At 37.7% G+C, this 12,351-nt stretch overlaps 1 protein-coding gene across 1 annotated transcript; it reads right to left on the reverse strand.

Annotated features, from left to right (window-relative positions):
- Positions 1 to 351: 351 nt before the first annotated feature.
- LOC149152575 (metalloendoproteinase 1-like) lies at positions 352 to 1,530 on the reverse strand. The gene has a single exon (XM_089443528.1). It carries the CDS (start codon positions 1,528 to 1,530, stop codon positions 352 to 354), a length of 1,179 nt encoding a protein of 392 aa, XP_089299654.1.
- Positions 1,531 to 12,351: the final 10,821 nt, after the last annotated feature.

Genomic DNA, 12,351 nt, shown 5'->3' on the forward strand with positions numbered 1-12,351 from the left:
TAATTAATAAAAATTAAGTTATTATAAATAAATATGTAAAACATTAAAAGATTTGAAACACTGAAGAACTGCTGTCATAGAAGTATCTAAAAGCGCATTTAGATTTGCGTATTTCTGAAGAACTTTACATTATGTAAATCAAATAAAGAATGAGTTGAGCTACGAAAGTAAGTTTTACAGAGAGTTTACTCCAGAGCCATTCGATTTCATGCACATTAATAGCTTTGCTCGCAAAAGAATTCAAATACACAAAATCTATTATAAATTTGAAAGAAATGTATTCGCTGTAATTTTTGTGTCCTCCAAACTTTTGTACTTAGCATGAATAAGTCAAACCTTTATCCCCTAAAATCAAGAAAAGTTTAACAAACAAACCGCCAGACTGAAGCATTTCAGAAAAACAATTGTAAACGGAGACCAAACAAGTGCAGTGTGCCCGGAATTGGGAAGCTTCGTGAATTCTTCATCACCCTCATGCTGTGGACTCTCAGTGTTCTGCCGGAAAGTGCGAGGGCCATAGAGAGCCGTGGCGCCATCGATATCGTCATCGCTCAACTGACGCTTTACCTTTCTGGTTTCAAGATTGGGGAACATGACGGATCCATCAACACTGGAATGGTCCAACCCAATGAGGTGCCCGATTTCATGAAGCGCCACCGACTCAAGATCCATGGCGGACCTATCATCCGTGATGCCCATGCTCACCGTCCAAACCTCGGCGCTGTCCACGTGAAATCGCCCGTCCTCCGGTGCAAACGCATGTGACAGTACGCCCAGACGCCCGTCGAAGGGAAATCCATCTGCGTGGTCTCCGTCAAAGAACTCAATCTTTATAATCGCCCCTTCAAAGTCATCGATCTCGTGGAAATCAATGGGAACGATAGCGGCCCACGAGTGAAAGGCGGAAGCCACTGCAGACCTAATGTCTTTGCTGGACAGGATGTTCGACTCGGGGAGGCTGGAGAAGGCGTAGGTCAGATTTCTTGTGGTCTCCCACTTTTTGTTACCGCGCAGGATCTTCCATTGTTGGCCCTCCAGTGGGGGAGGCAAATGGCTACGGTTTCCGCTGGATCTTGTATTCGGTCTGGGCAGAAGCATGAGAGGCAACCCGTCTCGAACGTCTTCCCTCCCGCATCTGGGAACTCGCAGAACGTGCAGGGTGGCTCTGTCTAAAGTTCCCGTCACAGAAAGATTGAAGCTCCTCTGGTACAAACGGAGGCCCGCCTCCAGATGGTCGTCGAACAGCGGTGTGGGTGGCGTGTGAGGCGGGAGATATCCCAAGGTTCCCATAAACTTCTTCAACTCCATGAGTCCACTGTGCGTGTCTCCTTTCTGCAAGTTGCTCAGCAAATCAAATTTGGAGGCCGCAGTGATAGGCTGCTTATCGGATTTCGGGTGATTCATGGACGATATGTTGGCCCTACTACTGTTATCTGTTCGTCCGTCGGATGAAGTCGCCTTGGCCAACAAGACTGCCACTACAACTACTAAGCCTATCAGCCCTCTGCACAGATAGCGTATTGCGGCCATTAAATCTCTTTAGCTCTTACTAATTTCCTTCAACCTGACAACACTTCTTTAAATCTCTGCACCCAAATATCAATTTCTCCGGTTTAGATCATTCCACCGCCACTTATCAAATTGAAAATTATGATTTAGTTATGATTCTGATTCTGATTCTGTTACAGACATCTAGTTATGATTCTATTTCTGTTCGTCCGTGGGTTGAGGTGGCCTTGCCCAAGAAAACAGCCACCAGAACTACAAAGCCTATCAGCCCTCTGCACTGATACTGTATTTTGGCCATTAAATCTCTTTGGTAATTAGTTTAAACTTTTTGTGCTCCAAACCCTGATATCAAATTCAAACTACGTTACACAGCTTCAAGATTTCTCACCGACAAATTTACTTTTTCCTGAACTCTCCAAACGGTGTGTATATATATCCCAGAATCAGTGATCCAAAGAAAATAAAGAAACTTGCCCAAAGCAGTCAAAATTTAAATTTAAATTTAAAAAAGCAGTGAAAATTTTCCAATTGAATTGCGATCTCTTTTTTATTTTTATTTTCGATATATTTTATTTTTTATATTTTTCGCAAATGGATGAAAAAAATCAAATTTGAAATTCCAATTTGTTTTAAACTTTTATTTTCATGATTAATATTTTTTATAATTTTCCCCATTTAAAAGTGCATTTCTTCCCTTTTTTTTCATTTTTTTTTTTAATATTAATATTTTTTTTTTTCTTTTTCTGTTTTCTATTTCATGTTTAAATATTTTATATATGCATTTATGCCAGTTATAATCATTCATAATATAATTCTCGTATGTTTATTTATTTTCTATTCTCTTAACATCAACCCATTAACCAAATTTTCCCAACTTAAAATTGCATTTCCTTTCTATAATTTTTTTTTTTTTAATTTTAATATTAATATATTTTCTTTTTCTTTTTTATTTCATGTTTAAATATTTTATATATGCATTTATGCCGGTTATAATCATTCATAATATAATCCTTTCTTTGATAGGCATTTATAGCAAATATGTTATCATTTAAATTTTATATTTAATATTTGTTTTTCAAAATTTATTAAATATTTAATATTATTATATTTATTATTTTGTTAATTTTAAATAATTGTAAAAATAAATATAATATAAATTAAAATTAAAATTAAAATTAGAATTAGAATAAGAATAAGAATAAGAATAAGAATAAGAGAAACAGTCTTAAGAGGGCAATCATAGGAAGAGGAGGGTTCGCGTCTGAAACAAAGAATGGCTAGGTTCTGCGGTGCCGCCGACACGCTGATCTGCGAAGAGGCAGAGAAGACAAAGAACACAGGGAGATTGAACGCCGGACTAACCCAACCGAGTGCGCTGATATGGATCTGGCAATGCAGAGGACGAGATCACAACCCCTCAGCAACGAATCGAGCCTCGGATGATGAATGGCCTGCTCTCAGGTCATGGTCGGTTTCCCATTATCTGATTAAAGGTTTTTTTCATAATAAACCTTTTTCCCTTACTGTAACAGGTTACGGCCAGGAAGATTCACACCGTAAACGTTCAGATCTGCAAACGATAGCGCAACCCTACCTCGATCCGCAGCCTCAAATTGCGATTAAGGGTAAGAACGGAGAGATTTGGCCGGAGACAGCTGCGCGAGCAGGAGCCACAAAGAATACTGGCTCATTTCCAGTTGGAAGAAGCAGGAGCGGCTCAGATCTGATATCAGAGAGCCCTGGGGAGGAAAGAACACGAATCACCGGTCCTGAATCAAATAAGGCACGCCCAGAATCTAAGAAATGGATGATACGAGGTGGACGATCGCCAGATCTGGAGAATCAGGGCTTGATTAAGGCCGATCCATCAGATCTGAAACAAATATTTATCAGATCTGTAGAAGGCAAACACTGTTGTGCACAAATCAAGGAGGGGATGGATGTCCAGGAGTTAAAAAAACAGATCCAGATCAAATTGGGAATTCCGGCAGCACTCCAAAGTCTCTTATTCTCAGGGATCTGTATGCAGGACCAACACACTCTCCAGCATTACGGAGTTGTCAAAGATTCAACCATCATCCTCAACCTCAGACTCCGAGGCGGATGCAAGGGAACCAGCTCAAAAAATCCAGGCTCTTTCCGCGATGCAGTTAAAGGAAAAGAACCAATGCAACACAGAACAGCATCCACACCAGAGCTTCCAGGACCCTACATTGTGGAACAGAAGTCAGAAGCACCTATTTTAACTATATCATTGCCAGAGGTAATAGATCTACACTCATATCTAACTCATAATGCTGTTATATGCAGATTTAACGGTTATTGGCCCAAAGCTGATGCACTACACCATTGGATCTACACATCATGGACACCCAATTGTGAAATATATCTATGCCCTAAGGGATTCTTCATAGTCAGATTTAGCACAGAGCTAGAACGAGACAATACCATTAACCAGGGGCCCTAGTTCTGGGGCAATGCTGGTCTCTTTCTCACACCATGGTTCCCCGAGTTCGACGCCAATACCATGGTAGTATCGACAATGCCAGTCTGGGTAAGGCTACACAACCTACCACTGCATTTCTGGCACCGAAAAGCTTTAATAGCCATTGGGAACTCCTTAGGAAAATATCTCAAAATAGATGAGGACAGAGCAAGTCGAGGAATTTTCACATATGCTAGAATATGTGTAGAAGTGGATCTAAGCCAAGGACTCCCAGATCATATTACATTGAATTTCAATAATTCACTGTGGACGCAACAGCTAGATTACGAAAACACGGCTTTCAGATGTCGCAACTGCTTGCAAACAGGGCACCTACAATATGCATGTCCACTGACTTGTAAGGAGCCTAAGGGGAATAAGAAACAACAGAAAAAGCCAAAAGGTTGGCAGCATACTGAACCACTGGAGGAGGAGGCACTAAACATGGAACCCACAGACATATACAGGAGCCAGAAACAAATGGAGGAAGAGAACACCGAAGGGCCCAAACTTGAACCAAACAGCATGGTACGGCAGCAAGAACAACAGCTGGAAATAAGCGGTGCCAAACGAGCACATAGTACCGAAGGATCAGACTCGGACAAAGAACAACCTGGGCACATAGAGGAAAACCAACTTGCCATAATTGTCCCCACTGCCAACACTGGAGGCTGGCGAAAAGTGGAGAAGAAAAAAGGAAGGAAAATATAGGCCGGTAGACACAATATCTTAAATTTTGCTGCATTCCTTTCTAGTCTTATACTATTCTGTGTTCTTATTTCTGTTATGCTGCCTGTTATTATAGGAACAGCCATATGCATATGCTCCAAGCATCTACAAAATGTAATTTTATCAACATGAATAAAATTACGATTTTTTCCTAGGGGAAAAAAAGAGAAACAGTCTTAAATATTAGTTTAATTGGTTTAGAGTTAGATATGAAGTTATTTGATATTGTTGCTAGTTGTTATTGATTATGGGTTTGATTTTTTATTTTTTTTGCAGGATTCTAGACAAATTAGATTGAAAAATATGCCAAAGAAACTTCCAAAGCATAGAACGGATACACTGCACATGGACTACTATTTACCCAATTTAGCATCCATGAAATATGAGGAAATACTCCAAATTTATGATACTTTCATTCCAAAATAAACCAACATAGATACATCTTAAATACAGATCTAACATGAGCCTAAAGGGATCCAATTTCTTCACTTATCTAACATGAGCGATCCAATTTCTTCACATATCTAACATGAGCCGAGAGGGATCTTATAATCCTATATTATCTAGATATTTTGTATAGTTATTTATTTATTTTTATTTTTAGATTTGAAAAAATAAATAAATAAATAAATTGAGGTACATGAGCAAAATTTCAACTTTGATGATTGACGGAAAGCCTTGCACATTATATTGGGTTGTAGAATAAATCTCTCGGCTCAATAAACAAATAAAATAATTAATTAATTAATTAAAAATAATAATATATTTTCTTAATCATTAAAATTAATTAATTAAAAAAAAAACTCATATATATTTATGAAAAATACCCCTTTCTATGTTTTTAACAAACTAATTTTTAAGTTAAGTACCACTACAACAAAACCAGCGATTAGCGTCCCTTTTTACTTCTTTTTTTGCATCTAGAGCCCATTTTTGGTGCTATTTGCATCCATTTATCAAATATGGTGCAAAACTTGACACAAAATTTGCATCAAGTTTTGCACCAAATCTTACACCAAGTTTAGCACCAGGTATTGCAATAGGTTTTGCACCACGTTTTGCACCAAATTTTATGCCAAGTTTTGTGTCATCCTTTACACCAGGTTTTGTTCCAGGTTTTGCATCAAGTTTGGCACCTAATTTTGTTTGACATACTTTTGCATCCACTTTTTGCACCTACACTTGCATCAACTTTTGCATCGACTTTTACATCCTTTTTTGCATCCTTTTTTAAATCATTTTTTGCATCCATTTGTGCATCTCTTTTGCGCCAAGTTTTACATCGAGTTTTGTGTCTAGTTTTGCATAAAATTTTGCATCTACTTTTGTTGCATCCACTTTTCCCTCTTGTTTGGCATCCATATTTACATCCTCTTTTGCATCTATTATTGTACCCACTATTGCATCTAATATTTTTGTGCCACAATTAGCGCCTAGTTTGGCACCTCCTTTTGCACCCACTTTTGATTATAATTTTGCATCCACGTTTGCATCCTCATTTGCGTCTAGGTTTTCATCAACTACTACATCTATTTTTGCATCCCTTTTTGTATCCAATTTTGGACTGGGATTTGCATCAGGTTTTGTGTCTCGTTTTGCATCTACTTTTGCATCGACTTCTATTGCATCCACTTTTGCACACAATTTTGCATCCACTGTTGCACCCATTTTAAATTTCACTTTTTGCATCCCTTTTTACATCTTCATTTGCATCATACTTTGATTCTTTTTTTGCATCTATCATTACATCCACTTTTGTTATGCCACAATTTGCACCATGTTTTGCACTCACTGTTGTATCCACGTTTGCTTCCAATTTTGCATCCATGTTCACATCCTCTTTTGCATCAAATATTGCATCTATTTTTGCATCCACTTTTATGTCAGGTTTATGCATTGGGTTTTGCATCTCGTTTTGTATCTACTTTTGCATCTACTTACATTATATCCATTTTTTGCATCCAATTTTGTTTTGCCTGTTGCATCAATGTTTGCTTCCACTTTTACATCCATTTTTGCATCTTATTTTGCATATTTTTTGTCTATTGTTACATCCACTTTTATTGCACCATATCTTACGCCTACCATTGCAACCACATTTGCTTCCACGTTTGCATCCCCTATTGCATCCACTTTTGTTTCATCCATTTTTGCATATACTTTTGTTTCCATTGTTGCATCCACATTTGTTTCACCACAATTTGTGCCAAGTTTTACACCTACCATTGGACCCATGTTTGCTTCCACTTTTGCCTTCATGGTTGCATCCAAGTTTGCATTGACAACTGCATCTACTTTTGCATCCACTTTTGTGTCAGGTTTTTCATGTTGTTGTGCATCTACTTATGTTGTATCCACTTTTCATCCAATTTTACTTCTATTGTTGCCCCCATTTCTATGTTCGCTTTTGCATCCCTTTTCCAACACTCATCATATTTTCTGCATTGATGATATTCCTTATGGCATTGACAATTATGAACAATTGATGACAATGTCAATAATATTGACAATGATGAAAATAAAGATGATGGCGATGACATGAATTGTGATTATGATGATAAAGACGATAGTGGTTACAATGACAATGATGATGATGGCAATGATTATGATGACGACGATGCTAATGACGTTGGCGAATCTTCCCAATTTTAGATGTTGTCATTGTCATAATCATAAGCATTATCTTTGGTGTCATGATCATCATTTTCATCTAGGTCATCATCAAAAACAATAATGGCATGAATGATGATGATGCATGATTACAACAATGTCGATAGAAATTACATTAATGATGATGATGGGGATGATAAAAATGACAATGACGATGATAATGGTGGTGATGATGATCATCATCGATCATCTGTCAAAAATAGAGTTGTTATTTCTCTTACGTATATCAATGTGTCCTAAACAACCCTTTTCTAGCACTGATCACATTTTTTGGGTTGATGATATTTCTTACAACATCTACAATTATGAACAATTGCAAACAATGTCCATAATGATGATGATGATGGCATGAATGGTGATTATGATGATAATGTAATGATGGCAATAACAATGACAAGGATGATGGTGATGATGATGACAATGATTATGATAATGAGAATGACCTTACAATCTTATGGATTCGTGAACAATTACTAGTTTCAATACCATCTTCTGGATACGTATTACTATCATTCTTCATGCATTACATTTCCATCGACATCTCTACTCTGAGTAGTGGATGGCATGTCATCAATGTATGCTAATTTCATCAATTCCTCAAATTTTTCACGTGGTAGTGCTCTCTTCAATGCTTCTCTTCTTCTCCTAGTATGGTTTAAAGGATGAATTGGATCATCTCGTTGAATTCTTAATGGTCTAGTTGGATCTTGATCATTAATAGGTGTATCATCAACATCGTTTACCTATAATTAAATGCAACCATTATTTAATGTTAGATAGCAATTACTGTATAAAACATGGATCCATTTCAAAGATATACGCAATAAATTACTCAACAAAACAACATTATACATGTATACAATAAATTAAAAATATTATTTTTGAACACATTATTTTAAAAACAAGCCACATTAATTTCATATTCTTAGATTTTCTACCTTAGGAACATCCAAAAACAACAATTGTCTCAAATTATTCATCTATGCATGTAGTATCATCATGACCAACCTCTTGTTCATTGTGTTGATTTTCTATTTCATTTACAAACTCCATTGTCATATCCTCTTCCACCCATTTCTTTTTGCGTGATTTAATTGTACGGCGTAGGCCACGTCCATATGCAGGTATTTGTATTGGTCTATCAAAATGATTAAACTCCTCATTTGTTCTGATTCCATTGCCAACCTAAAATAATTGATACATGCATTATTTTTTCCAAGGTTAGAGATTAGACTATATGATGTACTTATATCGTCCATTAATTTATAACTGAACTTATTTATAACACCCACAAAGTATAACAATTGTATCAAAGTATTCATTCCATGTATTATCATCATGACTAACCTCTTGTTCATTCCCAACTTTGGTTGAAGATTAAGATGTCATCTAAATACACCACCACAAATGCATTGGTGAAGGGTCACAAGATGTCATCCATCAACTTCATGAAGGTTGCAGTAACATTCGTCAACTTGAAAGGCATGACCAACCATTCGAAAAGTCCCTCCTTGGATTTGAAGGCAGTCTTCCACACATCAGAATTAACCAAACTTCAAGTTAATATTGCTGGAATATTTGCCCCCCTTGAGCTGGTCCAGAAGGTCATCAATCCATGGGATTGGGTACCTATTATAGACAATGATTTTGTTTGGCACCCGATAGTCAATATAGAGTCTCCAGGTCCCATCCTTCTTATGTACCAATACAATCAGACTCCCACAGGGTGATGAGCTTTTCCTAATGTGCCCTTTCTGCAACAACTCCTGAATTTGCCTCTTGATCTCATTCTTCTCCAGAACACAACGTCGATATATTGATCCATTGGGAATGACGCGCTTGGGGTCAGATCGATGGAGTGCTTGACCTGACAATGGAGAGGTACCCCCGCAGGTGAGGTGAAAATGTCCTTGTACTCCTCCATGACCTTGTCCATCTGCTACTACTGTGCAGAGGAGCCATGTTTGGAATTTGTGGCCACAATCTTCTTCTTGTCCTGAGGGTGAATCATAAGGAAAACAAATTTCCTAGTCTGTGAAATGATCTTACTACATTTCTTTGCAGAGATCAAATAGATGGTGGTAGGCGGGGCTACTCGAGCTAAAGGAGTTGGAGACTTTTGGCTAGTCTAGAGAATATCACAAAACAACTCCTAAACTTCAATGCACTTGCTTTCCAACACATACTAAGAAAGGGCAACAAGTTGGTAAACATGCTTGCCAATGAAGGGCTCAACTTCACTTTAGAGGTCATGAAATCTCTATGGGAACAAATTTTTGTTGCTCAATGTAAGCATGAATGTCAGGACATTGTTGAACAAGACAAAGTTCCCTAAGGTGGGTGCACAACATTAATTTTCCTGATTCACCATGATCTGTAGTAATCATATGAGAGGGAGGCAAGATGCCCACACCTAGCGACCTGCATGGCATATCTGCCACCACCATCACAATTCTCAGTAGAGGATGATATTTATGGTATTAGAGGCATTTGTACGAAAGGAGGTGGGCTACTATCATTTCGTAGATCTCACACTCTTCGAATCGAGCACACATTCATGGTTTTGTGTAGGTGAGTACACCACTGTCATTTAAAGAAGCAAAGCATATCATGTTGGATCATTAAGAGAAAAATACAGCCAATTCTCGAAGCCTTTAAAATAGGGCATATGGTCATGGGGTCCTGCAACACTCTATCAATGACTCTAGCTTGCAAGCGCCATGTAATCCCCGACGTTTGCACTTGCAATCAACCCCTTAGGATCTCCACTTTCAGTGATCATCCATGCCTCTCCTTTACAAGGATCTCTATCAATCAAGTTTGGTCTTCTCCTTTACTCCCCTTGCAACTCACTTCAGGATTGGTTCTTTTCCACAACCTCTCTTCTTGCTCCGATTTGGAATTCCGGATCTTGTCTCTCTGTCCCCATGCTTGGCTTTATTTTTGTTGCAGGTTTCCTCACCTGAGCCTCCTCACAATTTTAACCCCCCCCCCCCCACTTTCAGTTAGAAAGGTTAACCTCTATCTAGTTTATTTTTACCCACAATCGACTTTCTGCCGCCCCTACCTCTCACTCAGTCATGGTTCGATGTTGCACCACCATCTCCACAGAGGCAGAACATAGGGGCAGATCGAGTCAACCCCCCTCTCCTACTCCTCCCTCCCTGCATGCCTCCCATGCTCAGGATTCCACCGGAGCCATCGTGGACCATTATCAACGTCTCGTTCTTGAGGTCATGTAGTGAGCTATCGCTTACATCAAAGGGCAAGTTCGTTGGGCTAGAAGATATGTGCCAAATCATCACGTGGAGCGAGAAACACAAGATTATATTCATGATAACAGAAACTCCACCAGGGCGAGGGCCTCTGCTTAATAATATTAACCTGTAATGGCATACTAAGACACTCATGGGTCGGGTACTTACTGACAGGGTTGACACCTAACAAGAGCTCCTTATTTGATGTTAGAACTCCTGGACAGAATGAACAACATGGAGAACATGCTGAATGACATGGATGACAACCTCAACCAAATTCTATCTACTACCCAGGCTCCATCAACCACAGGAGATGACTCTCACCCTCGAGCTCATACTTAACACCCTGTAGAATGACAACTCAAGTGCAACTCTAGGAAAAATGATAACTCTCTCTATACCGTCTCTATTCTTCTACTTGTTTCAGAATGTATTTTGGTCTCTTAGTTTATGTAATTTTGTCTATGCATATCCTTGTTTTTGGTTTAAATTCCCAGACTCTCAGGTCAGAAAGAATGCGAGCAATATGAAAATTTTGTTTATGTGCTATTGCTTTGACCTCCCTAACGATAGACCAAACCAATCCATCTATGTTATAATCACGTTTTTTCTCGCAGTAATATAATCTAAATCCTCTAATCTTACAAAAATATGTCATTATTAGCTCAAGGCTGAACTCTTATGGGATTAATACCCTTACTTACCGGATTTTATTTTAAAATACTCGTTTATCTAACTTACTTGCTACATTAACCCAACTACCTTGTTATTTACTGCGCTAAGCACATGAAATAACTCCATTCTTTCAAACAATTCTATCTCTTTATTTATCCTATAAACTATTTATAACAACATTCTTTAACCCTACCTTATACCTTTATAAAAAGATTTAATTATCATTATAAATCTCCATCAACAATTATATTTTTATAATATCTTTCCTCAATGATCTTATTACCTTGAAATAAAAATTAAAAACTATCCTAATCCCTAAATATAAACCTTTCCCTTTCCCTAGAATGGAAAATGGTCCTTCACACTCTTATAACCCCTAAAAACATATTCTTTTAAAATATATAGCTATCTCAATTATCACTCCCTTTTAAAAAACACCCTAACATCATATTCACCACTTTTAAAGATTCTCTGCAAAGATTCACCACTTTCGAGGATTCCTTGGGATTGGACTATTCGACATACATAACAAACAACTAAAATGGTCCAATATCAATCAAAATATCCACAATATGACATATTCCATAAATAACTAACACCCCTGAAGAAGAAAAAAAAAAAACACTTTCCTTTTAAACACACCGAGATTTGCAATGTTTAAATACATTGTAAACTAGTCTGACCCCTAACCAGAGTTTGATAAAAATCTCCTAATATTATTAAATTTATTTAAAAAAATAAAATAAAAAATATCTCTATTTTATAATAACTTAATTAACATTTGACCAACTGAAAATTTCGATCACATGATGTTCCATTCCCAAACCTCGTCCCCCCAAAAGAGGGATTTCTATCACGAGCTGTCTGATTGTCAATAACTAAGAATTTCGCAATAAAATAGATTAAACCAAAGCCCTGCATAGTACCGTGAGGCTTTAAAATCCATTTTAACAAAGTCGTATCCACACATCTCCATTGATTCGGCCTTTAAGCTCTGGAATCTCCCCCTTCTTCTTCATCTACCTT

This window comes from Pinus tabuliformis, chromosome 9, assembly GCF_031772625.1.
Source record: "Pinus tabuliformis cultivar Carrire ecotype Pingquan chromosome 9, CPIR1, whole genome shotgun sequence".
Taxonomy (NCBI): Eukaryota; Viridiplantae; Streptophyta; class Pinopsida; order Pinales; family Pinaceae; genus Pinus; species Pinus tabuliformis.

Coding starts and splice junctions, on each gene's coding strand:
- LOC149152575 (XM_089443528.1), bottom strand. CDS start 1,530: ATGGCCGCAATACGCTATCTGTGCAGAGGGCTGATAGGCTTAGTAGTT.